General features: G+C 40.5%; 1 protein-coding gene across 2 annotated transcripts in view; it reads right to left on the reverse strand.

Annotated features, from left to right (window-relative positions):
* Positions 1–17,626, reverse strand: part of LOC134356657 (proline-rich transmembrane protein 3-like) — a 212,486-nt gene that overhangs the window by 37,243 nt on the left and 157,617 nt on the right. Inside the window, exons 4-5 of one of the 2 annotated variants that reach the window (XM_063067645.1) lie at positions 16,256–16,386; positions 9,018–9,145 (exon numbers count right to left, since the gene is read on the reverse strand). In XM_063067645.1, the coding sequence (XP_062923715.1) occupies positions 9,018–9,145; positions 16,256–16,386 (259 nt within the window). The remainder of the gene's footprint in view (positions 1–9,017; positions 9,146–16,255; positions 16,387–17,626) is intronic. The other variant, XM_063067646.1, reaches the window with a different exon arrangement.

The following is a 17,626-nucleotide window of genomic DNA, read 5'->3' on the forward strand; positions in this document are numbered from 1 at the left end:
AAAATTGCCGATTTAATTGATAAGATGCAAACATGTATTGCGGAACATCAGTCGGCTATATCTGATCTTCAAAAATTCGCGCAACAAAGTGAGCTTAAGATGGGGAAAATCGAAGAAACAATTAATGTAATGAAGAAGAAACTTGACTTTTTGACTTTTAAAAACTCTGACTTGGAATCTAGAATGCGACGGCAGAATTTACGAATGATTGGCGTGAAGGAAGCTGTTGAAGCTAACAACCCCATGAAATATTTCTCTCAACTTTTAAAAGATGCATTCCCTACTGTATTTCCTGACCAACCACCGCTACTGGATCGTGTTCACAGAATCCCATCATACTCGTCTAGGTCAGATAGACCTAGGCATGTTATTTTACGTTTTCATTACTTTCAAGACAAGGAGAGACTGTTTCGATTCGCTCGATCTAAAGGTTTCATTGATTTTTCCGATCTTAAGTTCCGATTCGTGGAAGATTTCAGTAAACCAATCTGGGACCAACGGGTCCGTTACAGATCCGTGATGTCGGAATTCTATAAGATGGATTTAAGACCAGCGCTGCTGTACCCTGCACGTCTAAGGATTCGCATGTTAGATGGAGCCCTTCGTTTTTTTGATTCTCCATCGGATGCCCAGAGTTATCTGGATCAACTTTCATCTTCAACATCTTAATTGCCTTTTTTTTTAATTATCTCCGTTGATCGGAGGCTGTGAATTGGTTGGTTTTAACTTTTCTGTGCCCTATTTGGGCAGAAAAGTTTACTTTTGATTTCTTAATATGGCTGCTAAACTTTCTTTTTAACTGCGTCATTTCTTTCTTTTCCCAGGGGATTCTGGGTGGTTACTTCCCTTTTGTCATCTTACGTATTTCCTGTGCGGCCTTAAATTTTGTAGTTTTTTTTTAAATTTTATTCTGTTTTGCTTTTTATAATCACTTTATGTTAATAATCCTATTTTTTTTGTTGCTGTGTCTATTCATGAGTTTGAGGTTTATTGTGGTTTTTTTTTAATATATATTTTCCGGCTTTTGTTCTGTTCTGTGTGTATTTTAATTGAGCTAACTTTTTTTTTTACTTATTTTTTTACTGTTTTACAATTAGCTGATCCTTTTCATATTTATACCTTTTTTTTTAGGGAGCGTATACCGGAAGTCATGGGGGTAGTTTTAGCGCTTGCTTCTTTCTGGCGGGTCTGCTTTAGATTTTGCCTTGGGGTCTTGGGGTGGGGGGTGGTGGGAGGGGCTTCACGTTTTAGTTTGTTTCTCTTTGGGCTATATACATTATTGAAGTACTGGTTGCGTCCTTTTCCCCGGTATCTTTTGTATGTTCTGTTTCCTCTCCGGGTTTGTGGGTCGCGCCTATTGTCAATCCTCCTTGTTGTGGGTTGACTTTAGGATTTATGGAGTCTATTATTAATTTTGTCTCCTGGAATACTAATGGTCTTAATCATCCTATTAAAAGAAAAAAAGTTTTTAAAGTGTTCCGGAGACTTAAAGCACAAATTTTATTTTTACAAGAGACCCATGTACGGAGGGGGGACAGACTACGTTTTTTCAAATTCTGGAAGGAACAACAATTTCATTCGAACTCTAATGCTAAGATTCGAGGCGTCTCTATTTTTATAGATTCCTCAGTTACTTTTATACAACAGGATATTATCTCTGATCCGAATGGTAGATTTTTATTGGTTAGTGGTTTACTATTTAATAAAAAAGTAGTTTTGGTTAATGTTTATGCTCCTAATATGGATTGTCCGGAATTTTATAAATCATTGTTTGATCAGTTTCCGAATTTGAACGAGTTTTCATTGATTTGGGGCGGAGATCTTAATACCTGTTTATCTCCAGCTTTGGACCGTTCGGCTCCTTTACGGACTTTACCTAATAAATCTGCAAATTTGATTAATTTTTTCCTTTCTGATTCTGGGTCGACGGACATTTGGCGTTTTCTGCATCCTCAGGAAAAAGATTTTTCCTTCTTTTCACATGTTCATCATTCCTATTCAAGAATTGATTATTTTTTCATTGATTCTCGTCTCATTCCTTCAGTGATTAAATGTGATTATGATTCTATAACCATTTCGGATCATGCTCCACTTAAGCTTTCTATTAAAATTATGGCCAATATACCAAACAATAGACAATGGCGTTTTAATTCGCTGTTGCTTCAGGACTCGGACTTTGTTAATTTTATGAATGAACAGATTGAGCTTTTTTTTACAATTAACCATACAGAAGATATTTCGGTTAACACTCTTTGGGACACTTTTAAAGCCTATATTCGGGGTCAGATTATTTCGTATTCCGTTGCTTTGAGGAAGAAACAGAAGCAGGAGGAGATGGCAATTGTGGACAAGATTAAAGAAATTGATAAGAAATATGTTATGGCTCCTTCTGAGGAGCTATACAAACAAAGAACTGAACTTCAAATGGAACACAGTTTACTACTCTCGTCCTCGATTGTAAACCAATTAAAGAAAACAAGAAGTGATTTTTATGTTCACAGTGATAAAATTGGCAAGCTGCTGGCTAATCAATTGAAATCTAATTATGTTAAATCTCAAATCAATCAGATTTATAACCAAAATGATCGATTGATATTGGATCATGTGGGGATTAATCAAACCTTTTGTGATTTTTATTCTTCTTTATATCAATCAGAGTCTCCTCGAGATTCTAAATATATGAATGATTTTTTAGATAAGTTAGACTTCCCTCAGATTTCACAGGATATGTCTTCTTTATTAGATACTTCCATTACAATGGATGAGATTAAGAATGTTATTTTTTCTATGAATCTGGGGAAAGCTCCTGGCCCTGATGGGTTTACCGTTGAATTTTATAAATGTTTTGCTTCTTTATTGATTCCTTGGCTCTATAAGGTTTTTGAGGCTTCTTTGAAACTTGGTAAACTTCCGGAATCTTTTAATAGAGCATCAATTTCTTTAATACTAAAGAAGGATAAAGACCCTGCTCAATGTGCATCTTATAGACCAATATCTTTATTAAATGTTGATTCTAAAGTTTTTTCTAAGTTATTAGCAAATAGACTAGAAAAAGTACTTCCTTCTATTATTTCGGAAGACCAAACGGGTTTTATTAAAGGTCGTTACTCTTTTTATAATATTCGTACATTGTTAAATATCGTTTATACTCCCTCACAAAATGTTCCTGAGTGTGTTATTTCTTTAGATGCCGAGAAAGCTTTTGATAGAGTAGAATGGCCTTATTTATTTAAGGTGCTTGAAATGTTTAATTTTAGCTTGAAATTTATATCCTGGATTAAACTGTTATATCACTCCCCTGTAGCCTCGGTTCGTACTAACTCTTTAAACTCACCTTTTTTTCCTCTCTTTCGTGGTACTCGACAAGGCTGTCCTCTTAGTCCCCTATTATTTGATATTGCATTAGAACCTCTTGCAATTGCTATTCGAGAATCTTCAAATATTACTGGGATAACTCGGGGATTAAAGTCCCATAAATTATCACTCTATGCTGATGATTTACTTTTATATATTTCTAATCCTGAGAGATCCATTCCTGCTGTTTTAGAGTTATTAGCACAATTTGGTCTTTTCTCAGGTTATAAATTAAATCTTAGTAAGAGTGAACTTTTTCCGATTAATAAACATCTTCCCTTATATTATAAATTTCCATTTAAATTGATTAATAATTACTTTTCATATCTTGGGATTAAAATTACTTGTAAACATAAAGATTTATTTAAGACTAACTTTTTACCATTAATAGACCATATTACTCAACTTTCATCTAAATGGTTTCCCTTATATTTAACTTTGATTGGTCGTATTAATGCAGTTAAGATGTTTTTTTTGCCAAAATTTTTATATGTGTTTCAGGCATTACCAATTTTCGTTCCTAAATCTTTTTTTGATAAAGTTGACTCTAAAATTTCTTCATTTATTTGGCAGAATAAGAATCCGAGACTGGGTAAAATACATTTACAGAAAGCTAAGAGAGATGGAGGTTTAGCATTACCTAACTTTAGATTTTATTATTGGGCTATTAATATTCGACATATGAAATTTTGGTTACTTGACCGGGACATACTATCTATTCCTAAATGGGTAGCATTGGAATTACAATCTGTTCAGGGTTATACACTTGGTTCTATTTTAGGTTCCTCTCTTCCTTTTGATTCGAAACGCCTTAAGCAGGTCTCTAACCCGATAGTTAAATATGCTTTGCGCATTTGGTTTCAATTCAGAAAATTTTTTGATCTTAATCAATTCGGGTTAGCGATTCCTATTTTAGGTAACATATTTTTTCCTCCCTCTTTTACGGATCGCGCTTTTCAAACTTGGAAGACTAAGGGTATTTTACGGTTTTTGGATTTATTTTTAGATGGTTCCCTTATGTCTTTTGAACAATTATCTAATAAATATAACTTATCAAGAATACATTTTTTTAGATATTTACAAGTTAGAAATTTCCTAAGTACTATACTTTCTTCCTTTCCAATGCTTCCTCCTATATATATTTTAGATTCGATAATTAACCTTAATCCATGTCAGAAAGGTGCATCGGCTATGATTTATAATATTATTATGAAACTTAGGAAAGCTCCATTTGATAAGATTAGGGTAGATTGGGAACAGGAATTGGGGCTTACCATTTCTGTGGATGATTGGGGGCAGATTTTACAATTAGTTAATACTTCCTCTATTTGTGCTAAACATTCCCTAATTCAATTTAAAGTGGTTCATAGAGCACATATGTCCAAAGATAAGTTAGCGCGTTTTTACTCGCATATTAATCCTTTCTGTGATAGATGTTCGGGGCAGATAGCCTCTTTAACTCATATGTTTTGGTCTTGCCCTACTTTGGAAACTTTTTGGAGAGATATTTTCAATATTATTTCTAAGGTATTAAATATAGATATCTCTCCTCACCCTATTACTGCTATCTTTGGACTACCTAAAATTTCTAGTAATCTTTCCCCTTCAGCCCGTAGAATGATTGCATTTCTTACTTTAATGGCGAAAAGATGTATTTTACAACATTGGAAAGAGCTTAATGCTCCAACTACCTTTTTTTGGTTTTCTCAGACGATTTTATGTTTGAATTTGGAGAAAATTAGAAGTAACCTTTATGATTCTTCATTTAAATTTGAACAGATTTGGGGACCTTTTATTCGATATTTTCATTTAATGTAATATTTACCCTTCTTGTTTTTTTTTCACTGTTTTAATGGAGGTCGGGATTGAGGACGTGATTTTAAGTTTAACTCTGTTTGGTTTCAAGTTAGCCCATTGCTTTGCTTTGCTTTTAGTTAGCTGCACGGTGGGTTTTTTTTTTCTTTTTTTCCATTGATATATATAAAATCTAGTATACTATTATGTTATCTTGGTTTCTTATGCTTAAATTACATTGTTTGTAGTATTTTCTTTTTGGTATTGTTATCTTTTGGAATTTTATTATACTTTAACATTGTATTAATGTTTATATGGCTTACCTTTTTTGTATACTTACTCAATAAAAAGATTTAAAAAGAAAGAAAGAAAGATGGAGAGTGACATAGTTAATTCAGAAACAAAGGTTCTGAACTTAAAGAGGGGTAACTTTGAAGGTATGAGACGTGAATTAGCTAAGATAGACTGGCAAATGACACTTCAAGGATTGACGGTGGATATGCAATGGCAGGCATTTAAAGGTTGCATGGATGAACTACAACAATTGCTCATCCCAGTTTGGCAAAAGAATAAATCAAGGAAGGTAGTGCACCCGTGACTGACAAGAGAAATTAGAGATAGTATCAATTCCAAAGAAGAAGCATACAAATTAGCCAGAGAAAGTGGCTCACCTGAGGACTGGGAGAAATTCAGAGTTCAGCAGAGGAGGACAAAGGGCTTAATTAGGAAGGGGAAAAAAGATTATGAGAGAAAACTGGCAGGGAACATAAAAACGGACTGTAAAAGCTTTTATAGATATGTAAAAAGGAAAAGAATGGTAAAGACAAATGTAGGTCCCCTGCAGACAGAAACAGGTGAATTGATTATGGGGAGCAAGGACATGGCAGACCAATTGAATAATTACTTTGGTTCTGTCTTCACTAAGGAGGACATAAATAATCTTCCAGAAATAGTAGGGGACAGAGGGTCCAGTGAGATGGAGGAACTGAGCGAAATACATGTTAGTAGGGAAGTGGTGTTAGGTAAATTGAAGGGATTGAAGGCAGATAAATCCCCAGGGCCAGAAGGTCTGCATCCTAGAGTGCTTAAGGAAGTAGCCCAAGAAATAGTGGATGCATTAGTGATAATTTTTCAAAACTTGTTAGATTCTGGACTAGTTCCTGAGGATTGGAGGGTGGCTAATGTAACTCCACTTTTTAAACAAGGAGGGAGAGAGAAACCGGGGAATTATAGACCGGTTAGCCTAACGTCGATGGTGGTGAAACTGCTGGAGACAGTTATCAAGGATGTGATAACAGCACATTTGGAAAGCGGTGAAATGATCGGACAAAGTCAGCATGGATTTGTGAAAGGAAAATCATGTCTGACGAATCTCATAGAATTTTTTGAGGATGTAACTAGTAGAGTGGATAGGGGAGAACCAGTGGATGAGGTATATTTGGATTTTCAAAAGGCTTTTGACAAGGTCCCACACAGGAGATTAGTGTGCAAACTTAAGGCACATGGTATTGGGGGTAAAGTATTGGTGTGGGTGGAGAATTGGTTAGCAGACAGGAAGCAAAGAGTGGGAATAAACAGGACCTTTTCAGAATGGCAGGCGGTGACTAGTAGGGTACCGCAAGGCTCAGTGCTGGGACCCCAGTTGTTTACAATATATATTAATGACTTGGATGAGGGAATTAAATGCAGCATCTCCAAGTTTGCGGATGACACGAAGCTGGGTGGCAGTGTTAGCTGTGAGGAAGATGCTAAGAGGATGCAGGGTGACTTGGATAGGTTGGGTGAGTGGGCAAATTCATGGCAGATGCAATTTAATGTGGATAAATGTGAAGTTATCCACTTTGGTGGCAAAAATAGGAAAACAGATTATTATCTGAATGGTGGCTGATTAGGAAAAGGGGAGGTGCAACGAGACCTGGGTGTCATTATACACCAGTCATTGAAAGTGGGCATGCAGGTACAGCAGGCGGTGAAAAAGGCGAATGGTATGCTGGCATTTATAATGAGAGGATTCGAGTACAGGAGCAGGGAGGTACTACTGCAGTTGTACAAGGCCTTGGTGAGACCACACCTGGAGTATTGTGTGCAGTTTTGGTCCCCTAATCTGAGGAAAGACATCCTTGCCATAGAGGGAGTACAAAGAAGGTTCACCAGATTGATTCCTGGGATGGCAGGACTTTCATATGAAGAAAGACTGGATGAACTGGGCTTGTACTCGTTGGAATTTAGAAGATTGAGGGGGGATCTGATTGAAACGTATAAGATCCTCAAGGGATTGGACAGGCTAGATGCAGAAAGATTGTTCCCGATGTTGGGGAAGTCCAGAACGAGGGGCCACAGTTTGAGGATAGAGGGGAAGCCTTTTAGGACCGAGATTAGGAAAAACTTCTTCACAGAGAGTGGTGAATCTGTGGAATTCTCTGCCACAGGAAACAGTTGAGGCCAGTTCATTGGCTATATTTAAGACGGAGTTAGATATGGCCCTTGTGGCTACGGGGGTCAGGGGGTATGGAGGGAAGGCTGGGGCGGGGTTCTGAGTTGGATGATCAGCCATGATCATAATAAATGGCGGTGCAGGCTCGAAGGGCCGAATGGCCTACTCCTGCACCTATTTTCTATGTTTCTATGTTTCTAATCCCAGCAGGTTCAACAATCAAGATTTTCCCTTAAGAAAAGCATGCTGACTTTGTACTATCTTGTTCTGTGTCACCAAAAACTCCATAACCTCATTCTTAACAACTGACTCCAACATCTTCCCAACCACTGAAGTCAGACGAACTTCTCTATAATTTCCTTTCTGTTCCCTTCCTCCTTTCTTAAAAATTGGAGTGACGTTTGCAATTTTCCAAATATAAAGTAAATTTATTATCAAAGTTCACACAGCACATGTCCCATATACTACCCTGAGATTCACTTTCTTGCAGGCATTTATGGGAAAAAAGAAGTACAATAGAATTTATGAAAAACCATACAAATAATAAACCCAAGTATCCCCTCTTATCCCAGCAACCTAAAAGAATTTTGTCAAAGTTCAACATGTTTATTTGATATGACTGAAGAGTCTTGGCCCAAAATGTCAACAGTTTGTTCATCTCCATGGATGCTGCATGATCTGCTGAGTTTCTCCAGCATTTTGTGTGTGTTTATTTGATATTTGTTTGCGTGCCCTTTTATGTATTCAGAACAAATACATTACAAAAACAAGGGAAATGAAAGTCAAGTCAACATGTCAAACATACACTCATTAACATTACAAATGGCAAATTTTAAACTCTTATTCCTAAGTACAGTACAACCTTGTTTGTTTCTGTGGTTATTTCTGTTTGTGGTTCATGTTTCTTTGTTCCTTTCAATGAAAACAAATTGTTCCCACTAACTTCACTAGGGCAATAAGATCCCCCCAAGCAGCAAACAGGAGTCCAGAACCAGAGGCCACAGTTTAAGAATAAGGGGTAGACCACTCAGAATGGAGTTGAGAAAAAACTTTTTCACACAGAGGGTTGTGGTTCTGTGGAATGCTCTGCCTCAGAAGGTAGTGGAGGCCAATTCTCTGGATTCTTTCAAGAAAGAGTTAGATAGAGCTCTTGAAGACAGCGGAGTCAAGGGATATGGGGAGAAGGCAGGAAAAGGGTACTGATTGTGGATGATCAGCCATGATCACAGTAAATGGTGGTGCTGGCTCGAAGGGCTGAATGGCCTACTCCTGCACCTATTGTCTATTGTCAAACATCTTTGAACTCAGGAATGTTGGAGTTTTTGATTGCTTTCAGCTAATCCTGTACTATATGATTAATTTTCTTTTGTGGAAAGCCTCAATTGTTAAATTAGGCACTGATATTTAATTCTGTGTGTGTTTTATTTTTGCCTACCTGTTATACTCCTTCTGTCGCATTACCAGAGCTCTTTGTTGATTATGGTGGTGAGCTGCAAAGGTTTCTAGACTGACCGTGCGTCTCTTCACCCCGGGTGGGTGTAGAGGATTAATACGCGGACCATGCTATTAATGACAAAAGACCATATAATCAGTCTTCCAAGCAGAGCTTTGTTCCAACAAAATGTTTTATTGTGCCAACTATATCATTCTTTTACCAAGAGTAAGTCAAGTAGCAGAGAGCTTTTCCCAAAACAAAGGTACCTACAAAGGACAACATACACAGAATGCTGGAGGAACTCAGCACATCAGGCAGCATCTGTGGAGGGGAATAACATTTTGGACCGAGACGTCGACTGTTTATTCCCCTCCACAGATGCTGCCTGACCTGCTGAGTTCTTCCATTTTGTGTGTTGCTCTGGATTTCCAGCATCTGCAGAATCTCTTGTGTTTATGTACAAAGGACATATGTTTCGGGAAAGGTGTAGTTGCTAAGGATCTGAAATGCCCTGTCTGACTGGATGGTAGAGATGAATGTTCTCACATTTAAGAACCAGTTAAGCAAGCACTTTAATCATTATTGCATAGAAAGCTACAAATTTGGAAATGGGATTAGCATGGATAGGTACCTGACATTCAGCATGGACATAGTGGGCCAAAGGAATTTTGTACGTGCTGTTTGACTCAATGATTCTATGTTTCATATAAAGCATTGCTAGGTTGCCATTAATGCTGCCTGTAACAACATAAGTTTTTTTAAACATTAAAAACAGAGATTTAAAGAGTAGAAGAAACAAAATGGAGTTTCCAAATGACAGCCGAGAGTGGAAGATAATATGTAAAATCTAAGTGTACAAAGTCAACGTCAGCTGGTTTCACCAGTGTGATTACCATGTCTGGGTTAGAAACACACTCCTATGCCTTGCCTGACTTTATCGATACACGATCAATCTATGTATTTAAGCTATCTTATGTACCTTGAGTACATTGAAAGCAGAGTTTGATTAGACAAGGTGTCAAAGGTTACGGGGAGAATTCAGGACAATGGGATTGAGAGGGATAGTAAATCAGCCATGGTGAAATGATAGAGCAGACAAAGCCCAAATGGCTTAATTCTGCTCCTATACCTTATGGTTCTTATATTTATTGTGTACTTTGTTTTATTGTGTTCTTTTTGTGCTGCATCAGTTCCAGAGTAACAAATTTTTCATTCTCCTTTACACTTGTGTACTGCAAATGACAGTAAACAATCTTGAATATACAAACGTTTGTATCTTGAATACAAAAGTATTATCAAAGCCTCTCCAGCCCTTGCATTGTCACTACCTGTGGCCTAAAGTGAATATCTGGCAAACTGTTTTGCACCCATCTTGCATACAAGAGCTTTCAAACCTTTAAGAGCCTGAAGAAAGATTTCCAGACTTTAAGAAATATGGCTTTGATTCAAATAGAAAATTTCCAAATAAGTAACTATTACATAAAAGAGTAGTAAAACCTTCAACCAGTTTATTTTTTAAGTATCTCCAAAAAGTATTATCTATCACCCATAACTTACCCTGCTGAATTATTGAAAACTATCGTGCAATTGTATTTAAAAATCATACATTACTGTAGATTTTATTGTATTATGACATAACAATTAAGTATTTTAGAAGAGAAAGTTTTTAAAATTGTGAGTGTGAGGGACAGAGAGAGAGAGAGAGAGAGAGAGAGAGAGAGAGGAGAGAGAAAAAGAGAAAAGCTGGAGAATAGAGACAGAAGAATGAGGGAGAATGGTGTGGAACTGCTATCTTCTGACAGTGGTCACAGTGTCAGTACCATATCCAATTAAGTCCCAGTTTTCAATACAAGGAGTTGGAACCAGACTCTATGCTGCAAGGATTAGGGTGCCTACATGTCTTCTCTCTTTCCCATTCACAGAAACAAAGAATAGCTATACAAGGGAAGGCAGCCATATGACCCATCAACTCCATACTAGTTCCATTTAAGAATGGCCCAGCAAGCCGCTTTCCATGGACTCCTTCTGAAAGCCCTGAAAAATCCTTTACCCTTTAGAACTCTAAAACTGAACTAATCCCACGACTATTCTTGGTGTAAAAGTAGTTTATCCCCATAGAATTTTTAGAACATAGAACATAGAATAGTACAGCACATTACAGGCTTGCCGACCCTCAAACCCTGCCTCCCACATAACCCTCCACCTTAAATTCCTCCATATACCTGTCTAGTAGTTTCTTAAACTTCACTAGTGTATCTGTCTCCACCACTCACTCAGGCAGTGCATTCCACACACCAACTACTCTCTGAGTGAAAAACCTTCCTCTAATATCCCCCTTGAACTTCCCACCCCTTACCTTAAAGCCATGTCCTCTTGTATTGAGCAGTGGTGCCCTGAGGAAGAGGTGCTGGCTATCCACTCTATCTATTCCTCTTAATATCTTGTACACCACTATCATGTCTCCTCTCATCCTCCTTCTCTCCAAAGAGTAAAGCCCTAGCTCCCTTAATCACTGATCATAATGCATACTCTCTAAACCGGGCAGCATCCAGGTAAATCTCCTCCATACCCTTTCCAATGCTTCCACATCCTTCCTATAGTGAGGCGACCAGAACTGGACACAGTACTCCAAGTGTGGTCTAACCAGAGTTTTATAGAGCTGCATCATTACCTTGCGACTCTTAAACTCTATCCCTCGACTTATGAAAGCCAACACCCCATAAGCTTTCTTAACTACCCTATCTACCTGTGAGGCAACTTTCAGGGATCTGTGGACATGTACCCCCAGATCCCTCTGCTCCTCCACACTACTAAGTATCCTGCCATTTACTTTGTACTCTGCCTTGGAGTTTGTCCTTCCAAAGTGTACCACCTCACACTTCTCCGGGTTCAACTCCATCTGCCACTTCTCAGACCACTTCTACATCCTATCAATGTCTCTCTGCAATCTTTGACAATCCTCTACACTATCTACAACACCACCAACCTTTGTGTCATCTGCAAACTTGCCAACCCACCCTTCTACCCCACATCCGGGTCATTAATAAAAATCACGAAAAGAAGAGGTCCCAGAACAGATCTTTGTGGGACACCACTAGTCACAACCCTCCAATCTGAATGTACTCCCTCCACCACGACCCTCTGCCTTCTGCAGGCAAGCCAGTTCTGAATCCACCTGGCCAAACTTCCCTGGATCCCATGCCTTCTGACTTTCTGAACAAACCTACCGTGTGGAACCTTGTCAAATGCCTTACTAAAATCCATGTAGATCACATCCACTGCACTACCCTCATCTATATGCCTGGTCACATCCTCAAAGAACTCTATCAGGCTTGTTAGACATGATCTGCCCTTCACAAAGCCATGCTGACTGTCCCTGATCAGACCATGATTCTCTAAATGCCTATAGATCCTATCTCTAAGAATCTTTTCCAACAGCTTTCCCACCACAGATATAAGGCTCACTGATCTATAATTACCCGGACTATCCCTACTACCTTTTTTGAACAAGGGGACAACATTCGCCTCCCTCCAATCCTCCGGTACCATTCCCATGGACAACGAGGACATAAAGATCCTAGCCAGATGCTCAGCAATCTCTTCCCTCGCCTCATGGAGCAGCCTGGGGAATATTCCGTCAGACCCCGGGGACTTATTCATCCTAATGTATTTTAACAACTCCAACACCTCCTCTGCCTTAATATCAACATGCTCCAGAACATCAACCTCACTCATATTGTCCTCACCGTCACCAAGTTTTGTTTCTTTCTACAAAGCTATTTATTGCACAGCCCCTTGTTCCTAACCCTAGTAAGTCACTTTAACTATCTCCACTCTTTGCCTTCTGTAGGCAAGCCAGTTCTGGATCCAAAAAGCAATGTCCCCTTGGATTCCATGCCTCCTTACTTTCTCAATAAGCCTTGCACGGGGTACCTTATCAAATGCTTTGCTAAAATCCATATACACTATATATACGGCTCTACCTTCATCAATGTGTTTAGTCACATCCTCAAAAAATTCAATCAGGCTCGTAACACACGACCTGCCTTTGACAAAGCCATGCTGACTATTCCTAATCATATTATGCCTCTCCAAATTTTTATAAATCCTGCCTCTCAGGATTTTCTCCATCAACTGACCAGCCACTGAAGTAAGACTCACTGGTCTATAATTTCCTGGGCTATCTCTACTCCCTTTCTTGAATAAGGGAACAACATCCGCAACCCTCCAATCCTCCGGAACCTCTCCTGTCCTCATTGATCATGCAAAGATCATCGCCAGAGGCCCAGCAATCTTCTCCCTCGCTTCCCACAGTAGCCTGGGGTACATCCCATCCGGTCCCAGTGACTTATCCAACTTGATTCTTTCCAAAAGCTACAGCACATCCTCTTCCTTAATATCTACATGCTCAAGCTTTTCAGTCCACTGCAAGTCATCCCTACAATCGCCAAGGTTCTTTTCTGTAGTGAATACTGAAGCAAAGTATTCATTAAGTACCTCCGCTATTTCCTCCGGTTCCATACACACTTTTCCAGTGTCATACTTGATCGGTCCTATTCTCTCACGTCTTATCCTCTTGCTCTTCACATACTTGTAGAATGCCTTGGGGTTTTCCTTAATCCTGTCCGCCAAGGCCTTCTCATGGCCCCTTCTGGCTCTCCTAATTTCTTTCTTAAGCTCCTTCCTGCTAGCCTTATAATCTTCTAGATTCCTATCATTACCTAGTTTTTTGAACCTTTCGTAAGTTCTTCATTTCTTCTTGACTAGATTTACAACAGCCTTTGTATACCACGGATCTTGTACCCTACCATCCTTTCCATGTCTCATTGGAATGTACCTACTCAGAACCCCACACAAATATCCCCTGAACATTTGCCACATTTCTTCCGTACGTTTCCCTGAGAACATCTGTTTCCAATCTATGCTTCCAAGTTCCTGCCTGATAGCCTCATATTTCCCCTTACTCCAATAAAATGTTTTCCAAACTTGTCTGTTCCTATCCCTCTCCAATGTTATGGTAAAGGAGATAGAATTGTGATCGCTATCTCCAAAATGCTCTCCCACTGAGAGACCTGACACCTGACCAGGTTCATTTCCCAATACCAGATCAAGTACAGCTTCTCCTCTTGTAGGCTTATCTACATATTGTGTCAGGAAACCTTCCAGAACACACCTAACAAACTCCACCCCATCTAAACCCCTCACTCTAGGGAGATGCCAATCAATATTTGGGAAATTAAAACCTCCCACCACAACAACCCTGTTATTATTACACCTTTCCAGAATCTGTCTCCCTATCTGCTTCTCGATGTCCCTGTTACTATTGGGTGGTCTATAAAGAACACCCAGTAGAGCTATTGACCCCTTCCTGTTCCTAACTTCCATCCACGGAGACTCCGTAGACAACCCCTCCATGACTTCCTCCTTTTCTGCAGCCGTGACACTTTCTCTGATCAACAGTGCCACGCCCCCACCTCTTTTGCCCCCCTCCCTGTCCTTTCTGAAACATTTAAAGCCTGGCACTTGAAGTAACCATTCATGCCCCTGAGTCATCCAAGTCTCTGTAATGGCCACAGCATCATAGCTCCAAGTGCTTATCCACACTCTAAGCTCATCTGCTTCACTCATAATACTCCTCGCATTAAAATAGACACATCTCAAACCATAGGTCTGAGCGTGTCCCTTCTCTATCACCTGCCTATCCTCCCTTTTGCACTGTCTCCAAGTTTCCTCTATTTGTGAGCCAGCCTCCCTTTCCTCTGTTACTTCAGTTTGGTTCCCACCCCCGGCAATTCTAATTTAAATTCTCCTCAATAGCCTTTGCAAACCTTCCCGCCAGGATATTGGTCTCCCTCGGATTCAAGTGCAACCTGTCCTTTTTGTACAGGTCACACCCACCCCAAAAGAGATCACAATGATCCAGAAATCTGAATTCCTGCCCCCTGCTCCAATCCCTCAGCCACACATTTATCCTCCAGCTCATTCTATTCCTATACTCACTGTCACGTGGCACAGGCAGTAATCTCAAGATGACTACTTTTGAGGTCCTGCTTCTCAACTTCCTTCCTAACTCCCTGTAGTCTGTTTTCAGGACCTCTTCCCTTTTCCCACCTATGTCGTTGCTACCAATATGTACCACGACCTCTGTCTGTTCTCCTTCCCACTTCAGGATATCGTGGACACGATCAGAAACATCCCGGACCCTGGCACTTGGGAGGCAAACTACCATCAACATTTCTTTCCTGTGTCCACAGAATCACCTGTCTGACCCCCTAACTATATAGTCCCCTATCACTGCTGCCATCCTCTTCCTTTCCCTACCCTCTGAGCCACAGGGCCAGACTCTGTGCCAGAGGTGCAACCACTGTTGCTTTCCCCAGGTAGGCCGTTCCCCCCCCTCCAACAGTACTCAAACAGGAGCACTTATTGTTAAGGGGAACACCCACAGGGGTACTCTCTAGCACCTGCTTCTTGCCGTTCCCTCTCCTGAATGTTACCCACTTCTCTGTCTCCTGTGGTCCTGGGGTGACTACCTGCCTATAGCTCCTCTCTATCACCTCCACACTCTCCCTGACCAGACAAAGGACATCGAGCTGCAGCTCCATTTCCCTAACACAGTCTCTAAAGAGCTGCAGCTCGACATAGCTGGTGCAGATGTGGTCGTCCGGGAGGCTGGGAGTCTCCAGGACTTCCCACATCTGATACCGAGCACAGAAAACTGGCCTCACACACATACTTTCTGTCTGTATTCTAAACAGATAACCTACCTGGCCTTGACCCCGTACCGCCTAAGCCCCATTGAGCCAAAGCCTAGTCTACCTACTCTGTCTCCCACTACTCCATCAATCTGTCTTCTTTTTAAACTCTTCCCGCTGTTCTCACTGGCCGATCTCCACACGCTCGTGCAGTTGTGCCCTGTTCAAACTGCTGAAGAAATAACCAGAGAAATCTAGAGAAATCCAAGAGGGTTTGCTAGAATTATCCATTAATTAATGTATGAACTAAATCAAATGGAAATTTTAAAGTAGTACAAAGTGCAACGATAATAACTGGGTAAGAGACGCAAAATGCTGGAGGAACTGAACAAGTCAGGCAACATCTGTGGAGAGGAATGAACAGTTGATGTTTGAGGCCAAGACCTTTCATCATTACTGGGCTACCATAGTCAATGCTCAGCTGTAAAATTATCAAATCCACAAAGTTGTATTTGCATTTTAGGCAGTTAATAAGATGCTTACCTGATTGACAGAGAGTGGGATGGAAGCCGGGGTCACTTTGGGAAGGAATAAAGGTGTTGCAGTGAAGCTTCTCTGTGCTCCATTGATTTTTCCACTGGCACCCAGGGGTGTGCACGGCAATGACATCCGCTCTATGGGAGAAAGGCAAGTGTCAAACCGATAACCGGAAATAGGGCACAGCCTCAAAACGGAGGGGCCACCTTTCAGAACAGAGGCAAGGAGGAATTTTTTTGAGCCAGAGATTAGTGAATCTGTGGAATGCTCTACCACAGACTGCGCTGGAGGTCAAGTCTGTGGGTATATTTAAAGTGGAAGTTGATGGTTTCCTGATCGGTCAGGGCATCAAAGGACATTGCAAGAAGGCAGGTGTATGGAGTTGAGTGCGATCTGGGATCAGCCATGATGGAATGGCAGAACAGACTCGATGGGCTGAATAGCCTAATTCTGCTGCTATGTGTTATAATTGGCAGTAGACACATCAGCAACCCGCTCAGACATCATTGTGATTGGTCGTTTCACAGATGTTCTGTCCCATGCCAGCCCGTAGATGGACTCTTTTACTATAATTTAACTCCTGTGGAGGTCAGATACCCAGCTAATGAACAGTAATACGCCTTGTAATCTGCTTAAAGAATATAGTTCCATTAGGGATTGCTCATTGCATGGATTTGGAAAATAAAGCAGGAAGTTGGAATCTCAGTCAGCTCCATCACATGTACCAACCTCCCCAGCATTCAGGATACCTTTAAAAGGAGACGCTTCAAAACGGTGGCATCCATCATTAAGGATACCCATCACTCAGGTCATACCCTCTTCTCATTGCTACCATCAGGGAGAAGGTTCAGGAGCCTGAAGACAGACACTCAACAGTTCAGGAACGGCTTCTTCCTGTTGAAGGGGCTCGGCCTGAAATGTTAACTGTACTCTTTTCCATAGATTCTGCCTGGCCTGCTGAGTTCCTACAGCATTTTGTTTGTGTTGCTTGGATTTCCAATATCCGCAGATTTTCTGTTGTTTGTGATTAAGGTTCCCCTATAGTAAGGGGGTCAGATAGGCGATTCTGTGGACGCAGTCCAGAGACCCGGATGGTAGTCTACCTCCCTGGTGCCAGGGTCCGGGATATTTCTGATCATGTCCAAGATATCCTGAAGTGGGAGGGTGAGGAGCCAGAGGTCGTGGTACATATAGGTACCAATGACATAGGTAGGAAAAGGGATGAGGTCCTGAAAGGAGAATATAGGGAGCTAGGAAGGGAGTTGAGAAAAAGAACCGCAAAGGTAGTAATCTCAGGATTACTGCCTGTGCCACGCGACAGTGAGAGTAGGAATGCGATGAGGTGGAGGATAAATGCGTGGCTGAGGGATTGGAGCA

The sequence above is a fragment of the Mobula hypostoma genome, chromosome 15 (genome assembly GCF_963921235.1).
Source record: "Mobula hypostoma chromosome 15, sMobHyp1.1, whole genome shotgun sequence".
Taxonomy (NCBI): Eukaryota; Metazoa; Chordata; class Chondrichthyes; order Myliobatiformes; family Myliobatidae; genus Mobula; species Mobula hypostoma.